General features: G+C 50.4%; 1 protein-coding gene across 1 annotated transcript in view; it reads left to right on the top strand.

Moving 5' to 3' along the window:
- Positions 1–1226: 1226 nt before the first annotated feature.
- Positions 1227–21115, top strand: part of CUX2 (cut like homeobox 2) — a 228133-nt gene continuing 208244 nt past the window's right edge. Inside the window, exon 1 of the mRNA XM_060276354.1 lies at positions 1227–1301. Coding sequence (XP_060132337.1) covers positions 1236–1301 — 66 coding nt within the window. The 5' untranslated portion in view covers positions 1227–1235. The remainder of the gene's footprint in view (positions 1302–21115) is intronic.

Here is a 21115-nt window from a genome sequence, read left to right as displayed (position 1 = left end):
AACTTATTACGCCTGCACTTCTACTGCCAGGGAGCAGTGCCTGTAAGATATTCTGTCTCTAGTACCAATACACCGCGCTTGGGTCTTTGAGGCCTGAACGTTTGGGGAGGCAGGCATCATTTGCTATCCTGCAGCAGGCAAGCAAATGTCTTGAGGTCTCAAAAGGGGGGGGGGGGTTGGGGGGGGGTTGGGAGACGCAAGGCCTACAGAAGGAGGGGATCACACACAAGTCTGAGACTTTTACAAGCTCTCAAGGTGGGGGGCTGTTGCCCTAATTTCTTCAGCCAGCTCCTTTGTGGGTGGGCAATGTGGGTCACTCCAATCGCATTTTGGGCACAGGTTGAGGCGAATCCCAATGACTTCATAGGTTCCCCTCCCTTTCTAATTCAGCAGAGGGCCATTTCATTTCTAGCAAATGCATCCGGCTGTTGCTCCCCATATCCTAGCTGAGCCCCCTCCCCAGAAAGAAGACCTTCTTCGCTGCCATCCAACCCCATTGGATAGACTCTGAGGTGCGAATTAATCCCATTTCCGAGCGCCAAACCAAATCGCCCATCCATCGCACCAGTGACGGCCGCGATCCTACACCCTGCGAACTTTCGAAGCTCCTGGAAAGTCGGCGCGGCTTACTCCCGAGTAAACACGATCCTGCTCCAAAGCCCGCCTGTGGCCCCCCCTCCCCCACTTTTGAGGAAAAAGCTCCGCCGAAGTCAACAGGACCTCCTTGCTCCTTCCCCAGCTACCTGCGCGGAATCAGACCGATCCTATAGGTGGGCATCCTCGCGAGTATGGTCTAGCGACCTCGGCGGGAATGACTCGCGGCACATCATCATCATCATCATCATCATTATTATTTATTACGTTCGTCCAGCAAAGTCGGTTGGACTTACTTCCGAGTAAGCACGCCTGGACTGGGGGTGCGGGGATGAAATACTTTGGTTCCTTTTGGGTGGGGGTTGTATTGCAAGCGAATTCGCCGGCCTCTCTTTTTGCTACCCCCTCCCTCGTTTTCAGCCCCCACTCCCCTCCCCCCGATTCCAATATATGGATCCCCGTTTCGTTTTGCTGCCTCGCTTGCAGCTTCTTTTCCCATCCCGCTCGAGAGAGGAAGGCGGGAGGGGAGGGGTGCGAGTCCAGCCGCAGCGAAGCCCCCGAGAGGCGGCCGGGCACCCCACCCCCCCGCCGCCCCCGAAGTCCGCACCGGCCGGCCAGCCGGCTGCCTTCCCTCCCCCAAGATGGCCGCCGATGCGGGATCGATGGCTCGATATCGGGAGCCCGGCGGGGCTCTCCGGCGGCGCCAGGTTCGTGGCCGGAGCGCGCGCGGCGCTGGGCGCGGGGCCTTTCGGGGCGCAGCGGGAGGAGGAGGAGGAGGAACGGGAGGGGGGAGAGCGAGGGGGAGGACGGGGCGGTTGGCTGCCTCTGCCTCCCTCCCTCCCTCCCCTCCTCCCCTCCCCATCGATAGGTATTAGAAATTGATTCCCCGGCGCCGGCGCCGCTGCTCTTTGTTCGGTTCGCTCCTTGATCCCGCGGCGGCCGGCAGCAGCGCGAGAGAGCGAGCCCGGGTAGCGACCGAGGCAGCCGCCGCCTCCGCCGCTGCCCGCGCACCCCACAGCGCAGCCGGCTCGCCGGGCTGGATGGACGCGCCGCCGGAACCGGAGCGGACTCTCCCCGCCGCCGCCGCCGCTTCATCCTCCTCCTCCGCCCCTTGGCGCGCTTCCTCCGCCTCTTCGGCCGCCTCCCCCGCCGCCGGCGCGCAACTTCTCCGGGCTGCAAAGGTGACGCGCGGACTTCTCTCGCCTTCTCCCCCACCCTCTCCCCTTCTCCCGCAGTTAGCTTCCTACTGCCCCCCCCAAGCTCTATTTTTGGGTGGGGGGGGGGAAAGGGGTGGCTGTGTGTATGTGTGCTTTGTGCGTTCCCTAACTAAGGCGCCTCTCCAGGCGTCCCGGGAGCCGTAGGGAGGGAGTGCCGTGGGGGGAGGACATGCGCCCCAGAACCGGCTCCGCCTCCGGGCTCTCCTGCCTCTCTGCTCTCCCCACCCCCCCCCCACAAAACGGGCTCCCCCAAAGTGCCAAGTGAATCGCTGGAACTTTCTCCTTAGAATGGTTTTTGTTTGGGGGGGGGGTGTCAACTCATTGTGTTAATAATAGTAATTGTTAATAGTTTTTTATAGAGGAGTTGTTTAATGTGGCTTGCAAAGTGGGGATGGAGGACCTCATCCTGTTGTCCCAAGTCCTGGGCTGAACCGGCTCCTGGCATGCATTGGGCGGTTTGTAATATTTCGGGGATGAGGAATGGGAGGGGGGGCGTGAGAAAGAGGTGCTGCTCCGCCCAGGGATGGCCCCTGATGGCATCTTCCGGCCCCACCATTGCCAAGCACTGGGATTGGTACCCATTTCACATCGTCAAGTCCGCATGCCAGGCCTAGGCGCAGGTTTTGTGGTTTTTGAAAATAGGTGTCTTCGCACGCCCCCTTGACCAGTCCTCCCTCACTCTCACCCCCTCCCATTTCAGTGCAATTTTCGCTGCTTGTCTTTAAATGGGATGGTTTCAGGTTTATTTTTTAAAAAACTGGACTCTAAATGTATTTCAGTAATGTCAGGTAGATCTGCTTGGATGTATCCCCCCCCCCAAAAACCTGACCATCCCCTTTGCATCTCCTCCTCTGCAAAATAAGGTGGAACTGCTCAGACGTGTTCTCCCCTCTGCGCACATTTGCACCCCCCCCTGCATCCCACGTCTCCTCTCCCCCCCTCCCCAAAAGCAGGTAAGAGAGTTGTTTAAAGGCTTCCTGGTTTGTATTTAGTGGACAGGAATGTACATCAGTGGCAGAGAAATTATGCTTGTTTTCTTTTCTCTCTCTTTTAAACTGTCGGGATATTAGGGAGAGGGAGGAGAAGGCTGCAATCCTTATATCAGTGGGGCTGACTTGAGAGTACAGCCCACTATTGTCTCCTCCCCCCCCCACCCGGCGCCACAAATCTCCATGTTTTAAACATTCTTGTGTTCCTTCAGAAGTGCCTTCCCTTCCCCGACAGCATTTTGCAAAGCAGACATCTGTGGCGCATGGAGGGCACTTGCTCTTTAGTTATGATTGATGCTCTGTGGCATGGAGAATGACAGGAGCATGGCAAAGGGAGAAGTCAGAAGTAAGAGGAGGAATTGGGTCTGTTCCTTGCTGTCTCCGGGCCCCTTCTGTGTCTCTCTGTGTGGAGGTGTTTGGAAACTTCAGCTTTAAAATTGAGCCGGGCAGATCTTTCTTTGGGCATGCTGGGCTCCACTGATGCCAGGCGTCCTTACTGCCCAAATCAGGGCAGCCCTGCACGTTATGGTTGCATAGGAATCACCGGTGTTTCCCGTAGGAATTGCACGCAGCACGGACTTAATGCATGAGGAGTTGGAGTGTAGGACACATTTGTGTGTGGACTAGCGAAATACGCACTCGCGAGAGCCGTTTTTTATATTGTGGGGAAAACGTCCGTATAACTATTGTGTCCCTTGCAACAATTATAACCTGGAGGAGCTTCCCCAATTGCCCAAGGCGCTGTGGGGCTGTGCCATTGACAGCGTAATAGCATCTTTGCTTGCCATGCTTTCATTCGTGAAAAGGAAACCTGAAGTGCCCTTCGCGCAAATGCCTGGAAAAAACACTTCCTCCTCCTTAGATTCAGTAAGCAAAATTGGCCGGCTCTCAGAATAATCAGCCTCCTTGTTGTTTTTGCATGAGCTATGGTGCAGAGCAGCGACTCGTGCAGGGGCACACAAGGCACACTTCACTGAGGGCAGGCAAACCTGTTGCATTAGGAATGAAGGCAGCATCCTAGGATCACCTACCCCCAGCAGAGGTGGGCTGGAATGAGCTGGGGCCAGCGTAGCAGTGGATCATGCAGAGATGCAGTGGACAACCTCCTTTGTGGGTGAAGACTTGAATGTGCGGGAGTTTTTAAACGTTTGCTGCTGCTGCTTCTTCTTTTAACCCAAATTGTTATATCGTGTTTGCACGCCCCAGGCACACAGGTTGCTATTCAGTCTTGTCAATAAGCCCACAAAAGTTCCTACCGTGCACAATATTTTATGCTAGCCTGTTGGGAGCTGGCAGAGGAAGAAAGGAGGGTGTTTCTGCACTGAAATCAAGAGGCAAGTTCCTGTGACCACCGGGCAAGTCCTTAAATACAAGGCTGTGTTAAATTCAGAAGCTGCAGGTCCTGGCTGGTTAGAAGCTGAATGGTATGTAATTGTGGCACCACAAGATTAGATTGCTGGCTGCTTCGAAGGCTCTAGTCCAACCTCAGACTACCATTCCTCTGAAACCTGCAGGTGGAAACAGATGCAACTTGTGCCATGATTGTGTGGGGTGGGTGGCTATCTTACGGCTATATCCTACCCGGCTTCTTGGTATCCTGCCCCAGTGCATTGGTGAGTTGGTAAATGGGATCCCCAGCAAGCCATCCTGAAAAACATGTAGCCCTCAGGCTCTGCTCATGTGGGCTGGAGGTGGTGGGTAGATCTGAGAGGAGAAGCCCTTCAAAATGTGGACCCCCCACACAGTTTGTTCTCGTTCAGGTTTGAATCACCAACAAAAGTTCTCTGTGCACAAACTGCGTAACTGGATCGAGGTGTCTAAGCTGAAATCCACCGCTTTCTGTGGCTACAAATGAGCACTTGGTTTTTCTATGGGCATTAAAATGGGCTTAAAAATGCAGTATGCTCTACCGGGGCGGGGGAAGTGAATTTAAGCACACTTTCCTGATGCTTCAGTAACATATCGGCAGTTTGAGAATTTAATGCAGTTTAGCTTTTAAGGAGATTACGTGGTGCAGCTGCAATTCCCAGGCCTAAATGGATCACAGGTGGTAGAATCTGTTGGATTTGGATGGTGGTTCATTGCTGGTCGATGAAAGGGGATTATACCCTTTTCTCTCTCAGGGTTTGTGATAACTATCTGGGGCATTTTGTTGGCCCCCTGGTGCTACGGAGGCGGTTGTGTGTGTCTTTTGAGCTGGGGTTAGGGGGTTGGGAGAATTGGCAAGAGGCTGGGTAGCTTCCTGGTGTTTGTGAAGGTTTGTGAAGTGGCGTTGCTGCTGCATTGGCAATGAAGATGCCAATCCTAAAGGGATGTGTCAACTGGCTTCTGCCTTTTTTAAACACTCCTGTGTGCAGGGCCGGCGCCTCCATTTAGGCAAACTAGGCCTTGGCCTAGGGCGCCGAAATGGAGGGGGCGCTGTCGAACCTGCCCGCCGCCCGCCCGCGCTGCCGCCAGCGCCGGGAGCAACGAGTGAGCAGTGGCGGTGGTGGCAGCAGCACCCGTAGCTGAAGCCTTCAGCTATGGGCGCTGTTGCTGCCGCCGCGGCCGCTCACTCGCTGCCGCGGCCGCTGAAGAGCTCACAGCATCCCCTCCATAGGCGGGAGGCGCGCGAGCCAAAATGAGAGCTCAGCGACCTCCTGCCTATGGAGGGGACGCAGCGGCATTGTGCACGCGTCATGACGCATGTGCCGGGGGGAGGCGTCAGAAGGTGATATAGCCTAGGGCGCAAAAAGCCCTAGCACCGGCGCTGCCTGTGTGTTTGGCTGAGTTGTAAATAAAGAACGCCAGGAGAGCCCTGAAGCCGTCCAGAGGAGGGAGACCTAGTCCAGTGTCCTTGTTGCCCCCAGTGACTGAAAGCAGGACCTGAACACAACTCTCTTCTGCCCAACCTGTATTTCCCAGCAACTGGTGTTCCAGGCGGAATGGCCATTGGTTAGGTTTGGTGTTCATGGGCGTTCCTTGCGGGAGCATTCCCTATCAATTAACTTCCTTTTCACTGGCCTGAATCTTCCATCATTCAGCTTCCTTGGATGCCCACAAGTTCTAGCATAATGAGAGACGGAGACAAACGTCTCTGGTCATGTCTCTTCTTTTCTGTAAGCAGGGAAAAAAAACTCCAATCCTTTCCTCGCAGGAGCAGCATTCAAAACTAACTGGGCACCAGCCGTATTTCGTGACAAGCAATCGGCTTTTTGCGAGGAATTGGAGATGTCTGGGCGGCAGGTTTGGTGACTAACATCTCCATCTGGCTGGCTGGCGCGGCTGCCATGCCGTACCAGTCAGCTGGCTTCCGGGGCAGCACGGCACCAAAAGAAATGCTTCGTCTCTTGGTGCCACACCGCTGTGCAAATCAGCTGATCTGTGGGGCACCTAGGCATTCCGTTGTGGCGACTTAAGCCTAGGTTTAAGGTGCTGTTGGGCTTCTAGCTTTTATACCTCGTTTCTAACACTGCACAGGGCAGTTTCTCCATACTCTTGACCCTCCTGCTTGCCCACTCTTCCCCCAGCAGGTGATGGTGTAGGGAATTGGCACCTGGCGCACAGGACCAATGCAGTGTTGGGATTCCTGCAGGGGGGTTGGACTAGATGACCCTTGGGGTACCTTCCAGCTCTACAATTCTATGGTTCTATGCTTCCTAGTTGGAGCTAGGGAGCACTTGGGGCTGCCATACCTTTCCATGCCCCACATATGTCTGGATTTGGGTCTGGATTCGGCTATCTCCTGACCAGTGAGATATGCTAGTGAGATACCCAAACCTCTGTTGTTACTACTTCATTCATACTCCCAGCCTCAACTCTAAAATAGGATCAGAAACTGGGGCAACTACAAAGTGGAGTGATGTGGGTGGGTTCTTTTTTGGGTGTGTGTGTGTGTGTAGATAATCATGTAACCATGCTTCGCGCAATGTAGGAAAGAGAATTGCTGCTAGGCCCAGGAGATATGGGGTCATTCCCCTTTAAAACACACCCCCAGCCTTGACATCATTGCTTATACAGTATTTGCCAGAGAGAACAGGGCTTCCCAAGCAGAACCCCAGGTGTTCTGGAGTACATTTCCCATCAGCCCCTGCCCTGCAAGTGATTCCTTCCATCAGGCTCCATTACAGCCCCCCTTGGGCATGCCAGCCCAGAGCTCAAGCATGGACAGACTGACCAGTGGATTGGATGAGCTGCAATGGAGGGCACACTCTGGCACCCTTCATAGACCACCTGTGTGTGTTCCACACTGAAGAAAATAAAACTCGGACACACACACACACACACACCACTGGCAATCTGAATTCTGCCTAGAAGTATGTATCTTAATTTATTTTGCAATGTTTGCTACTTTGCATAATTTTTCATTTTCTACATATATATATAGAGAGAGAAACATGGGAGGGGCAGATGAGAGCTGTTGCAAGGGTTTTGAGGCTTCCGTTTACTAGATAACAAATTCAGCCAAAGCAAGCAACTCTCTGCATCCTTGTTGTTGTTTAGTCATTTAGTCGTGTCCGACTCTTCGTGACCCCATGGACCATAGCACGCATCCTTAAAGGTAAAGGTAAAGGGACCCCTGACCATTAGGTCTAGTTGTGACTGACTCTGGGGTTGCGCGCTCATCTCGCGTTATTGGCCGAGGGAGCCGGCGTATAGCTTCCAGGTCATGTGGCCAGCATGACAAAGCCGCTTCTGGCAAACCAGAGCAGCACATGGAAACGCCGTTTACCTTCCCGCTGTAGCGGTTCCTATTTATCTACTTGCATTTTGACGTGCTTTCGAACTGCTAGGTTGGCAGGAGCTGGGACCAAGCAACAGGAGCTCACCCCGTCACAGGGATTCGAACCGCCGACCTTCTGATCAGCAAGCCCTAGGCTCAGTGGTTTAACCACAGCGCCACCTGGGTCCCTAGCACGCATCCTTACCTGGGAGTAAATCCCATAGTAGCAAACCAAGTGGGCGATATGGCAGGAAGAGTGATCACCGTCTGGTACCCCAGACGCTGTTGCCCAGTGGATGAGGCTTCCTTCTGTACAGGAAATGCTCAGGTGCATGTTGTCAGCCGCTCAGATTGCCCAGCACAGTCAATAAGGACTAGATACTTGCTTGCCCCCAGCCACTTCGTTAATTCCCCGTTGTTGTGGGTCCTGCAGAATCTCAATGAACACGCGGACCTGCTTGACCCTGTTTCCAGGGCAACCTGAACCAGAAGGCTCAGGTTACTCCCTAGAAAAGGCGCTTTATTTGTAAACGGGATCCGAGGACAATGGTGTTTGGACAACATGGACAAACGGGGGCCGCATGTAATACATGCTGATAGCACGATAGCCCCCCAAATGCTTTGATCGTGGCGTTGGTCGTCGGTACAGCGAGAGCTCGCGGAAATGAGGACAGATAAATAATTCTCTCTGAGATGACGCTGGGCATATTTCATTAGGCTCCGGAAATGGTCTTAATAGTGTAATATTCCTGAGGTAGGGTTTCTTGCACTGTTTCCTAATAGGCACATAACCAGATTTATGCCTTTTGTAATTCCTCTTCTCTCCGCCCCCTCCTTGCTGCTTTTTGGGTGTACACTGCTTTATGATCTGCAGTGATCGTTCTGCAAGGTTTTATTGTTTTGTGTAGTTTATTCTGCTTTTGCTAATGGATTGAGGGTTGGTAAGGATAAGCAGCGGTTTGCATTCTGGGGCAGGGTGGTATAGTGGTTAGAGCATCAGACAACTAGGACCTGGGAGATCAGGGTTCATATCCCCACCGCCTCTCTCAGCCTAACCTACCTCGCAGGATTGTTGTGGGGTTGAAAAGAGGATGGGGAGGACCGTGCAGGGTTTGGAAACTAGCAGGGCACCGGGCACATTTTGTGCCTAAAAGAGTCTCCATTCGCGAGCACCTCAAAAAGTCTGGGTGCTTTATTTTTGCGCCTGGCTAGCACTCAAGGATTACTGAAATGTATGTGCTTTGAAGCCTCAAAGTATATGTTAAGGACAGGCCATATGTTAAGGAGTTTAACAATAAAAAGTAGAGTGTTTTGTACAGTACCAATATTTTTATTGTAAACAGCAAATTAAACATGCATTAACAATTTCTGCTAAAATTGTGATATTAACAATGTGTCACTTCTGTGAATTGCTTATTAGTTCATGCTTATCAAAATAATAAATAAAAAGTGTTGCCGACCCCGCCAATGGGGAGTAGACATTCTGTTTTGGTGCTCATGAACCAGGTCCCAGAAGCCTTTTGGCTCCTAGCTTTTCTATCTCCGTTTCTAACAAGTATGCCACCTTGAACGCCCGGGTGGAGTCGGGGGGGGGGGGATGGTGGGGTATAACTAAAACAATAAATAAGTGTCTGGTTCCTGGCAATGGACTCCTTAGGTTGCAATGTCCCTCATTTTACAGCAGCCATTCTGTGTGGAAGTTACTAACCGTGACAGGTCAGTGGAACCTCCTGATGCGAGGCAGTATATCTCCATATATCTCCTGAATATCGGATGCTGGGAACCAGCCCTTAATGATCTGCTTGCAAGTATCCACGGAAGCAAGTTGTTTTTCAGAGCAGAATGTTGAACTAGATTCAGTCTTCTGCAACATGGTGCCCACCCGACGCTTTGGACTACAACTCCCATCAGTTGTAGTCCAACTCTTTCACCCGACATGGGCCTTGAACGCACGGCCTTCAGATTAAGAGTGTCATGCTCTACCAACTGCAAAGTGCAGTTTGTTACAGGTGCTGAGAGCTGTTAGGAAACACCTGTCCCCCTTGCAGACCTGCAACTTCCAGAGTTCTCTGTGAAAAAAATAAGTGTTAGAAACTCATTTATATAAGCTAGGTGCCAAATGGCTCCTTACAGTCGTCAAAAGGGAATGCCTAATTGCCATTTGGGGACCCAGGTGGCGCTGTGGTTAAACCACTGAGCCTAGGGCTTGCTGATCAGAAGGTCGGCGGTTCGAATCCCTGTGACGGGGTGAGCTCCCGTTGCTTGGTCCCAGCTCCTGCCAACCTAGCAGTTTGAAAGCACGTCAAAATGCAAGTAGACAAATAGGTACCGCTCTGGCGGGAAGGTAAACGGCGTTTCCGTGTGCTGCTCTGGTTCGCCAGAAGCGGCTTTCTTATGCTGGCCACATGACCTGGAAGCTATACGCTGGCTCCCTCGGCCAATAATGCGAGATGAGTGCGCAGCCCCAGAGTCGGTCACGACTGGACCTGATGGTCAGGGGTCCCTTTACCTTTAATTGCCATTTGGGGGCCAGACGACTCGAAAGTCGTGTTTTCCAATACTACTTTTTGGTTCCTGAAATTCAGTCTGATTGTGCAGATTATATATAATGGATAGAAATCTACAGGATGGGTTGCTCGTGTGTGAAAACAGTCCAGATCCAAGGATCTCCAAGGCATGCACCTCCGTCCTGCACATCTTCACTTGGTCGCAAGTGGCCGATACGCAGTTGCAAAATTTCAAACGCTGGTGAAGAGGGATGGATTGTTCCCCGTTGGGAGTTCTGTCTCACCCCAAGGCCTGCCTAGTTCAGTCTACCCAGGCAGATGTTTCTGGGAAGCCCAAAGCTGGTTATGTAGGCAAGAAACCAATGGGCAGAGATTGTGGGAGCTGTGGACCAGCAACACCTGGAGGATGATGTATTGCCTGCCCTTGGCTAGATTAGGTCTAGTGCCTCTCTCTCTGCAGAGGGTCCATTTTAACGTACTTCAAGTCATGTGCGTCTCCCCTGCCCCTTTTGGGAGGGGTGTGTGTGCGCCAAAGGTTGAAGGGCTTAGCTGTGTTTCTTCCTCTGTGTCTTGGAGGAGTCTGGAAGCGCCTGATGGAATGTTTTCATTGTTCGGAATCTTATGCCTTGAAAAAAGTAGGATGTTGATTAAAACATTATCTCTGCGTGATATACCAGAGTGCATAAATTTTACATACATATCAGCTAGTTGAGACATCCATTAAATGGCGTGACAGTTCGACTTATCTAAACGTGCTATCATTTAACGATGTGTCAAAATTCTTTATCCTAGATGACAGTGGTAAATAAGCTATCGCTTCCATTAACTTTGGGAAAGTTGGGGGGTTTGTCCTTAAAATGGGAAACGAGAGAGAGAGAGAGAGAGAGAGAGAGAGAGAGAGAGAGAGAGAGAGAGAGAGAGAGAGAGAGAGCAACCTTTGCCAGCCTGGTGCCCTCCAGATGTTTGGGACTACAATTCCCATCAGCTCCAGCCAGGGCTGATGGGAATTGTAGTCTACAACTCCTGGAAAGTGCTAGGTTGGGAAGACTGAGATAGAAGAGTCACAGTCAAAAGGACTGGTTGGGTCCCCCTTTTCAGGAGTGACTCTCCTAGAGTCTTTGTGGAATAAGCTTCCCACAGACTTCTACCTGGTACCATCTTGGTGGTCTTTTCGGTACCAGGTGGAAACCTTTTGATTCGCCCAGGCCTTTTAAACAACTTACATTCTACAGTCTGGACCTCTCGCTTTTAAACTGGGCTTCTAATTCTTTCCATTTAATGAATTTGTTATAGTTCATATTGTATTACCTTGTTTTTGGTTTTGGGAGCCTCCCGGAGAACTCTTGTTACAGGGGTGGCAATATAAATGCGGAGAATAAATGTAGACATTGCAGCAAATGTGCTTATTTGAACCCAGGTTTCCGAAACCACGTCCCAAACTCTAAATCTGTAATAATAATAATAATAATAATAATAATAATAATAATAATAATAATATATTATTATTATTATTATTATTATTATTATTATTATTATTATTATTTATACCCCGCCCATCTGGCTGGGTTTCCCCAGCCACTCTGGGCGGCTTCCAACAGAAAAATAAAACACAGTAATCTATTAAACATTAAAAGCCTCCCTGAACAGGGCTGCCTTCAGATGTGTCCTAAAAGTCTGGTAGTTGTTTTCCTTTTTGACATCTGTTAGGAGGGCGTTCCACAGGGCAGGCGCCACCACTGAGAAGGCCCTCTGCCTAGTTCCCTGCAACTTGGCTTCTCGCAACGAGGGAACCGCCAGAAGGCCCTCGGTGCTGGACCTCAGTGTCCGGGCAGAATGATGTTACATCATGCTGGATCCGTTTTGAGTGTCCCCCTGTGTCCCAGCAGAGTTGGTTTATACAGAGCAGGGGTGGGGAATCCTTGACTCTCCAGGTGTTGCTGGACTCTAACTCCCATCAGCCCAAGAGATGATGGGAGTTGGAGTCCAGGAACACCTGGAGGGAGGAGGGTTCCTGGTTGCAGAATGGTAGGTGGGTTCTGCTGCATCACCATAATTTGATCAAGGGGTAGTAGCTGGGCCGGCTTCCTATCTCTCTTTCGCTGCTGGGAAAGAAATTGGGACAGTGAAGGTTTCAACCCATTCCACCTCCCCCTTTATTTCTCCTGTTTCCTGTGGTTTGCATAATTGAGACTCCGCCAGATCAGATCCCTGTAGAAGACTACGAGGGTTTCCTCCCGCAATTTTATCTTTAGTACAGGCTGTTCTTACTTTAGAAACGGATGACCCCAATTGCAGCCCGAAGAGGGACTTCTTTCCTAATTAATAAGCCCATTAATTAATTGTGTGCACGCCACAGCCCATTAAGAGATGGGGGCTGGTTCGAGGTTAGTGGATTCTTTCTGCAGTCCAGCAGAGGAAAGGGGGGTGCAGCCATGGAGGGGTGTCCAAAGGAAGCTGCTTGAGGTTGAATCAGACGGCGGGACCCCTAGAGTTGCCTCGGCTGATGCATAAGGACTCTCCCAAGTCTCATCTAGAGGGTCTTTCCAATCTCCTGCTACCTGAGTTGCTGGCAACTGAACCTGGGACCCCCTGTGTTCAGAGCCTCTGCCTTGCCACTGAGCTGTGTGGTCCTGCGTCATAAACCTCACTGCCACAGTTTCATAGAGGATGCAGCTTTTAATTCTGCTCCCCATTAGCCACAATGGCTATGCAATGCAGAGAATGCTTCTGAATACCAGGTGCTGATATAATAATAATAATAATAATAATAATAATAATAATAATAATAATAATAATAATTTATACCCCACCCTTCCCGGTTTAAAAACTCAAGGCGGCTAACAAGAAATGTAAAACATTGATTAAAAACAGCATAAAACACAACATAAAATGCAGCATCAATATCAGGCACCCCCAAACTTCAGCCCTCCAGATGTTTTGGACTACAATTCCCATCATCCCTGACCACTGGTCCTGTTAGCTAGGGATCATGGGAGTTGTAGGCCAAAACATCTGGAGGGCCGTAGTTTGGGGATGCCTGATCAATATCAATAAAATTCAAAAATTCAGGGGTCATTTTGAAAAAGGAAAGGAAAGGAAAGAGGGGGGGGGAACCCAGTCAGTAGGCATCAACTGATCACCAGGGCTAACTGGCCAAGTTGGTCCTACTAGGGCCAGCAAGGAGACCAGGGAAGAATTTAAATGTGGGGTCCCAGAAAGGGTTTCTTCATAGAAGAGGAAAGGAAGAAGGGAATAGAGGATCATGCTAATTCAGATTGAAGGCCAGGCGGAATAGCTCTGTCTTACAGGCCCTGCAGAAGGAAATCAAGTCCTGCAGGCTCCATGTCTTGTGGGACAGAACATTCCACCAGGTTGGAGCCGTCACTGAAAAGGCCCTGGCCCTTGTGGAGGATAGTCTGTCTTCCTTAGGGCCCGGGAAGCTGCAGCAGGAGAGAAGGCTGCTAAATTTGCTCAGCTCCTGCATTTGTGTGGCCACTGTGGTGCTGGCCTCACTGGGCTACTGACTTGATCCAGCAGGCTCTTCTTAATGACCAATGGGAGTCTTGGCGCGGACCTTCCTCTGCCTGATCCAAATGAGGCTGCTCTTCTGTTGCTATCTGGAGAGGAGAGATCCAGGAGATTTCGTCCTATGATGCGTCAGAGCAGGGGGGGGGCGAAGGAGTCACTCTGGGGAAAGAGGAGCATTTTCTTCACTGCTCGTCGGAGGCTGTCTGAGGACCAGAATGACATGCACGGTCAAAGCCAAGATCTAAGATATGGCAAGCAGAGAAACAGAGAGAAAGTGCTTAGACAGTGTCCTCGCCCCAGGGACGGATGACTCAGACTGACAGGCAAGCTCAGAGGACAGTGTTTTATAGGGCCTGGTGCAAGGGCGTACCCACCACGGGGCAAGTTAGGGCAGCTGCCCTACTCTAGAAGCCAGCTGCCCCCACCCTCAGGCAAGGCCAAGCACGGCGGGGAACCAGGGAGCGCGGCGCGGTGGGCGGGAACGCCAAACTCGCGCTCCGCTGGGCTGGGCTCTGTCTCCGCCCACCAGCCCTGCTTCTAGGGAGGGGCACAGCCCAGCAGAGCGCGAGTTCGCCGTTCCCGCCCGTCGCGCCGCGCTCTCCCTCCAGCTCCCCGTCACGCCCTCAGGCAAAGCCATGCACGGCGGGGAACCAGGGAGCGCGGCAGGGGGGCCTTCCTGCCCTGGCGAACTCCTGCCTTGCTGCCCCCTTTCCTGGTGCAGCGGCGGCTGCACTATTGCCGGCGCCTCCCCAGCTTTCCTCTCTGTGACAAAGGCGCCTGCCTTTGACCAGGGTCTTTTCGATTGGGCCATCGTGAGGCAGCGGGAGGAGCTTGGCTCCGTCATCTGCCCGCATGCAAAACCGTGCAGGGGTCGGCAGTTGCTGAGAACAGGGTCGCAAGGAGAGAGGGGCGTCTGCGTGGTTCCAGATCTCTCTCTCTCTCAATCTCTCTCTCAATCTCCCAGCTGGAGGGAGGTCGCGCCACGGTGCGCTCTGTCGGGCTGTGCTCCGCCTCTGCCGATCAGCCCGGCGCCTCTGACTGCACTTTCCCCGCCCACTTTGTGGCCCCTCCCCTTCCGTGCCTTGGCCCCTCCCCTTGCCCCCCCTATTTTTGATCCTGGGTACGCCCATGGCCTGGTGCACAGTGCTTGGTCCTTGAGAGTCAGCTCAGTTTGTAAGGGGTAAGGCACCACAGCCCAGCTGCTGGATGCCTGGGTTCAAAATCTCACCATGGTACCTTATGGAGGGAAAGTGAAGTAGGCCCAACCCATGTACCATAAAGGGGAGCAGGTTGAGAGTTGGACATTTCTGCACCATGGGGACACAGTCCACTAACTCTCTTTTTCCTGCCTGGTCACCCGGAGAGAGTTTCTGCTCGCCAAAGGCGACCAGTTCAAGGGCTGCTTGTTTGCAAGCGAATATTCACGCACCTCCAAAACCCCAGTCTTGAAAATCTGAGTTTGACTGAGGGAAAGTAGGAGCACAAGGTGTTAAAACAAATTTTGAATCTTGCTGTGTGATCCTTGGGGGTGGGGTGGGGGTGTCGCTGAATGTTTAATTGCTTTGGCAAATGTGCTCCGAGGAGAAGCGTTGGCCCAATGGTGAGGGCCTGCTGCAGGCACCTTATGAGAGGTAGATGCTCAACCAAGAAACCTTATCCGAGCGCTTGCACCTCACTCACTGTCCCTCCCCAGATGCTTGCTAAATGAGCTGGGTGCCCTCTTAGTCCTTTCTTCTTCCTCTTCTTAGCCACAGAGGCTTAAAAATAAAATAAAAATGCAGGTCTTATCCATGCATTCTCAGATCCCTGAGCTAATCCTGTTTCCCCCTGCGGAGCATAAAGCTTTTTGATCGTCAGCAAACAAATTGTGATTATTTTATTATTATTATTATTATTATTGCTATTTTAAAAAGGTTTAAATTCCTTGCTTTTTTTAGCGCAAGATCCTTAGTTGTTTAAGGAAAACATGTTTCCATGCTCACTGCGCTGCGCATGGGTTTCAGGGACGTGTGGGGTGTGGCAAGTAACAATTTCAGTTTAAGGACTTTAAGGACGACTGGGATGTTCTATATACACATGTAATGAAAATGCATACTGCTTTTTTTTACTTGATAGAAAGGCATGCTCAGTTTAAGCAATATAATTGCAGAATATAAAAACCTTACAGTAAGATTAAAAGGAAAAAGGAACATATATTATGTACGATAGCAATGCACACTTTCCTAAAGTGGCCAGAAAGTTGTTGAATTCATTTAGAGAGCCACTATGGCACAGTGGTTAGAGTGCCAGACTAAGAGCTGGGAGACCAGAGTTCGAATCTCTCCACTTGGCCACGAAGCTCACTGGGTGACCCTCTGCTTGTTACACTCAGCCTAGGCTACCTCACAGTTTTGTTTTGAGGATAAACCAAGGAGAGCCATCTTGAGGAAAGGTAGTATACAAATGGATTAAATACAGTGGTACCTCGGTTTATGAACAAAATTAGTTCCGGAAGTCTGTTCATAAACTGAAGCGTTCATAAACTGAAGCGAACTTTCCCACTGAAAGTAACGGAAAGTGGATTAATTTGTTCCAGATGGGTCCGTGGCATTCGTAAACCGAAAATTCGTAAACCGAGGTGTTCATAAACCGAGGTTCCACTGTAAATACATTTAATTTATGTGTTTTTATGTTCATTGTGAACAGACATGAACTAACTCAGGCATCCCCAAACTTCAGCCCTCCAGATGTTTTGGACTACAATTCCCATCTTCCCTGACCACTGGTCCTGTTAGCTAGGGATCATGGGAGTTGTAGGCCAAAACATCTGGAGGGCCGCAGTTTGGGGATGCCTGAACTAACTCAAAAGACAGGAGGCAGAATCATGTGACAGGCTCTTAACACCTGTTAAGAGGCCACCTTGCCTCCCTGCAGTTCCCCCCATGGCCTCAAGGGGCAGCAGCATTCAGACCAGAACGTTCCGCCATTGTTGCTTTAACTTTGCGTATGTTTTAAATTATTGCTGTAATTTTTGCCTCGAGATGATTTTACCATTTCATCTATTTCTTGACTCAAGCGGCGTGTAATTTTTACGAAATAAATATCTGCACCTGAGTACCAACTGCCCCCCACCCCCGCAAAAGAAACCAAACAGTTATGAGAATCGACATACAGTCATACCTCGGTTTAAGTACACTTCGGTTTGAGTACTTTCAGTTTAAGTACTCCGCGGACCCTTCTGGAACGGATTAATCCACTTTCCATTACTTTCAATGGGAAAGTTCGCTTCAGGTTAAGTACGGACTTCCGGAACCAATTGTGTACTTAAACCGAGGTACCACTGTAGTCATAGCCTAAGGAACGTTTGTGCAAATTTCTGGCTTTCTGCTTTGTTGTGGTTCTTATTGCTAGCTGTCCAGGGTCTCCAGGGTGGGTGGAAGATCTGGGCGGGAAAATAAATATTAACTGATTAATCTACGTGCCCTCTCTCGCTTTTCATCTCTAATCATAACATTGACAGGAAAAAGAGGGTTGGGAGGCTCCAGAGGGGGGGGGGGAAGCGTCACTATTAATATTTATAAAGATTATGAAGGGAACATGGGTTTTAAGGAGTGTGCAAAAGTTGCCCACAAAATCTTGCTAGTTCAAGCGAGAAGTTTTTGGTCTCCGAAGAAACCCCTCTAATGTTTTTTGCCTGAGTTCATTTCATTTTTTACTTGGCGAGGGAGATAACGTCAGATCACAACCGCCCCAGTGCAATAGTACGTATTTTGTGTTTTTGTATCATGATTTTATGTTGTAGCCAACCTGAGACCTGCGAGTATAGAGCGGTATTCAAATTTAATAAACAACAACAACAACAACAACAACAACAACAACAATTACCATGTGCAGTGCTATCATAGTGCTTTGAATGTATATTAATGTGGCCTCAGAGTCAACCCAGTTCAGTCTGCACGGGTGACAACTTAAATAAAATATTGGGGGGGGGCTTGCAGTTAAGCCCCGCCCTGCATAATCACATGAAGCGGTGCGCACACACTATTTAAATGACCATGCCTATCAACTTATAGTTACCAGATTTTTTTTCAATGAATCCGGGGACACTTTTTTTTTGAAACTGAGTAGCAACAGGGAGTCAGTAGTGGGGATGGCGAGGCAAAAGACCCTGGGCCCAAGCACACATGCATATTGTATAAAGGTGCAAAGCCCTTCTTTAGCACCCTGTGAAACATAAATGACTCCCGAGCCTTCCCCGATCTCCTGACCCCTTCCCCCTTTGTTTGGGGGAGGCTCGGGAGTCACGGGTGGGCGGCTGTTGCCCAGGAGGGGCGCAAGGCGCACGGTTTCTCTGCCAGGCAAGGTGCAAAGCCCTTCCTTCGCACCCTGTGATAAATAAATGCACAGTTTTTTTAAAAAAATGGGCAATGGCTGGCCGCGACCCCCAAGCCTCCCCCGATCAGTCAAAACGAAGGGGGCAGGAGATCTGTACTGCCAGACGTCCCCGGTTCCCCTTTGGTAGTGGCAGCGGCAGCCCGGAGCCAGCCTGGTAGTGCAGTTGGCTCCGGCTGCCTTCAAGTGCTGCTCGTTGCCCACTGCTGTGGCGCCTACCATTTTTCCTCTCCGGAAGTCCCCATATGATGTGTTGAGCACAATACACATCATATAGGGACTTCCAATGAGGAAAAATGGCGGGCGTCACGGCAGCGAGCAGCTCCTGAAGGCTGCTGAGGCTGCCATGTTTTCCGGGGACAGTTTTGCAAATCTGGGGACATTCCGGGGACGGAATTTGTCCGGGGACAGATTTGCAAATCCGGGGACTGTCTCTGGGAACTGGAGATGTCTGGTAAACCTATATCAACTTGGAGGGGGGCGGCCCTCTCAAATATTTTATTGGGGGGGGGTCGAAGACCCTTCAGCCTAGGATTGCCATGCGTCCGGGTTTCCCCAGGCATATCCTCTTTTGGGGGGCCAGAATGCTCATCCAGAAGGATGTTTGCATTTTACATGAAGTGTCCAGGTTTTTTTTGGGGGGGGGTTATTTATTTACTTACGGAGATGCGGGTTGGGTGGTGGTGGCGGGGTGCCCCGAATGTGCCTGGGTTTTTGCTACCTCAGCCCCTCGGAATTGGCTCCTGTGCCCGTCGGCGTCTGTGTGTGGCATTGGAGAGGGGTGCCGTCTTGTCGTCAGGCAGTAAGACGCCTTGCCCTGCCACCTCCTCCAGATGTCTTTGGAGTACGGAACCCGATTGGGGGGGGGGCATTGCGGGCTTAAAACATTGGGGACACACACACACACACACACACACACACACACACACACACACACACCAAGCTGGGGGATATTTATTTACAAAGAGAGCAAGTTGCTTGTTGAGACAGGCTTGCTTTGTGGTTGTCCTTCACAAATGAAGAAAATAAGAAACGATTCTCTTTGAAACAGGGGCTGCACTCCTTCCAAAACGGGCCCCGGATGAGTTATTTGCCCCTCCAGCCTCTTGCAAAAGATGTCCTCCTTCATGGTAGGCCTTTTAGGCTTCTGCTGAGATTGTTACCAATATTTATCCAATCTCTATCCCTTCTTGTGGGGTTGCAAATTCTTCCTTTATCAAATCTGCTTGAACTTCGTTTTGGGCCCTTTCTTTGTTCTATGACCTGCTGTCTGGATTTGGTGTTAAGTCGTGCACAGACCCTATGGGGTTAAGTTAGTCATGACTAAATGCAGACCACTGCTGTCAGAGGACCTACTCTGAGTAGGACCTAGATGAATACCATCCTTGTGCGTTCTCCCCACCCCCGCCTCCTTGCTGGATACAAATATTTTGATATCTTGCTTCCACACTCCTGTTGTCTTGGAGCGATTTTTTGCTTGTTGGAAAATAAGTGGAAAGGATGGAGAATGTTTATCTTGCCCGCTGGAGATCTGTTATTGCATGCTGATCAAATTTGTCGCTCTGGCTTCCTTCCTCTCCACCTCCTGCTCCCCAGCTTTTGCCTTCTCGAGCTGCGAGCTGCACATTGTGAGTCTGGAATGTTGCTGTGGCTGAAAAACGCCACCCTGAGAATTACAGCTCCTCTTGTCTTTTGTTTTTTTCACAGCCAAGCTCCTAGTCCTCAAGGCTGTAAATGGTCAACTGGAAAGCATTTGGCCAGGACATCCGGTAAGATCTTGAAAGATAAAGGTAAAGGGACCCCTGACCATTAGGTACAGTCGTGACCGACTTTGGGGTTGCGGTGCTCATTTCGCATTATTGGCCGAGGAAGCCGGCATACAGCTTCCAGGTCATGTGGCCAGCATGACAAAGCCGCTTCTGGCAAACCAGAGCAGCGCACAGAAACGCTGTTTACCTTCCCGCTGTAGCGGTACCTATTTATCTACTTGCACTTTGACGTGCTTTTGAACTGCTAGGTTGGTAGGAGCTGGGACTGAGCAACGGGAGCTCACCCCGTCGCAGGGATTCGAACTGCTGAGCTTCTGATCGGCAAGCCCTAGGCTCTGTGGTTTAACCCACAGCGCCACCCGCATCCCATCTTGAGAGATAGGTTTGGTTTATTGCCGTCCCATCCAAAACGTGACCTGTACTTCAGATAGATGTTTTTGGAAATGGTCTTGGTGTTTGCTTGTATGGGGAAGGCTGTTTCCCTTTTTAAGATTTAATAGTTGGCAAGGTTGGCTTCATCCCAGCTGCTTTGGAGGATTAATGTAAGAGGCAACAGGATCAAAAAAGAAATCTGGTTGGAAGGGTTTGATTGTAACCCAAAGGTTGTTTTAACCTTATCTGTACAAATTCTATTTTCTTTTGGCTGCTGCACAGAAATTTTCCTAGCGGCACGCGATGCCCCAAGACAGGTGTGTTGTTTGTGTGTGTGCATGCATGCGTGCATGGATTTCTTTTTGGTTGCTTTTTTGAAGTTCAATGATTATGCACACAACACCATTTCGATGATAATCTCATTGTTTCTTTGTTGACAAAGCCATGCCATTTTGTACTGCCTTGCTGTGTAATTATTGGATTTTGGTGTGTGTGTGTGTGTGTGTATGCGTGTGTGTTTTTTTTTTACTAGTTCAGTGTAACGTTTACTGATTTCCCCAAAGCTTCGAGAGGACCCTGGAGTATTGATCTAGCTGCAGTTTTAAGTGACTCACAGCCAACGCAGAGGCTGCTTTAATATTAATTGCTCGGCGTGCCGTGCGCTCGCCGGCAGTTCTGCGACATGGATTCCAAAAAAGAAGAAGAAGAAAGAGAGTAAATAACCAAGCACAGGCCCATGTAAATATTGCCCTAGTGGGAGCAGGGCTGTGCGTCAATTTGCACCACCAAGTGAATCAGAGTTGCACTTAGGACCTCTCATTGTTGCAGGGATGCAACTCAAGAAATGGAAAGTTTCTTTGCACAACCCAGAGAAGGGGGTGCTTTTCTTCTTGAGATCTGGAGACCCACTTCCAGGGTGAAGTGGGGGGGGCGTGCATGCACCCCATAATTCTACGGAGTGCAGAATGTGAGGATGTGCATGGAACTTCCTTTCCTTGGAACGTCATTTTATTTTATTTTTTAAATGCATACACAAGACAAGTGTGTCTGGTGTTTATGGCAGCCA

This window comes from Zootoca vivipara, chromosome 6 (genome assembly GCF_963506605.1).
Source record: "Zootoca vivipara chromosome 6, rZooViv1.1, whole genome shotgun sequence".
In the NCBI taxonomy this organism is placed as follows: Eukaryota; Metazoa; Chordata; class Lepidosauria; order Squamata; family Lacertidae; genus Zootoca; species Zootoca vivipara.
The sequence above is the reverse complement of the archived record's forward strand: the minus strand, read 5'-3'. Positions and strand labels throughout refer to the sequence as shown.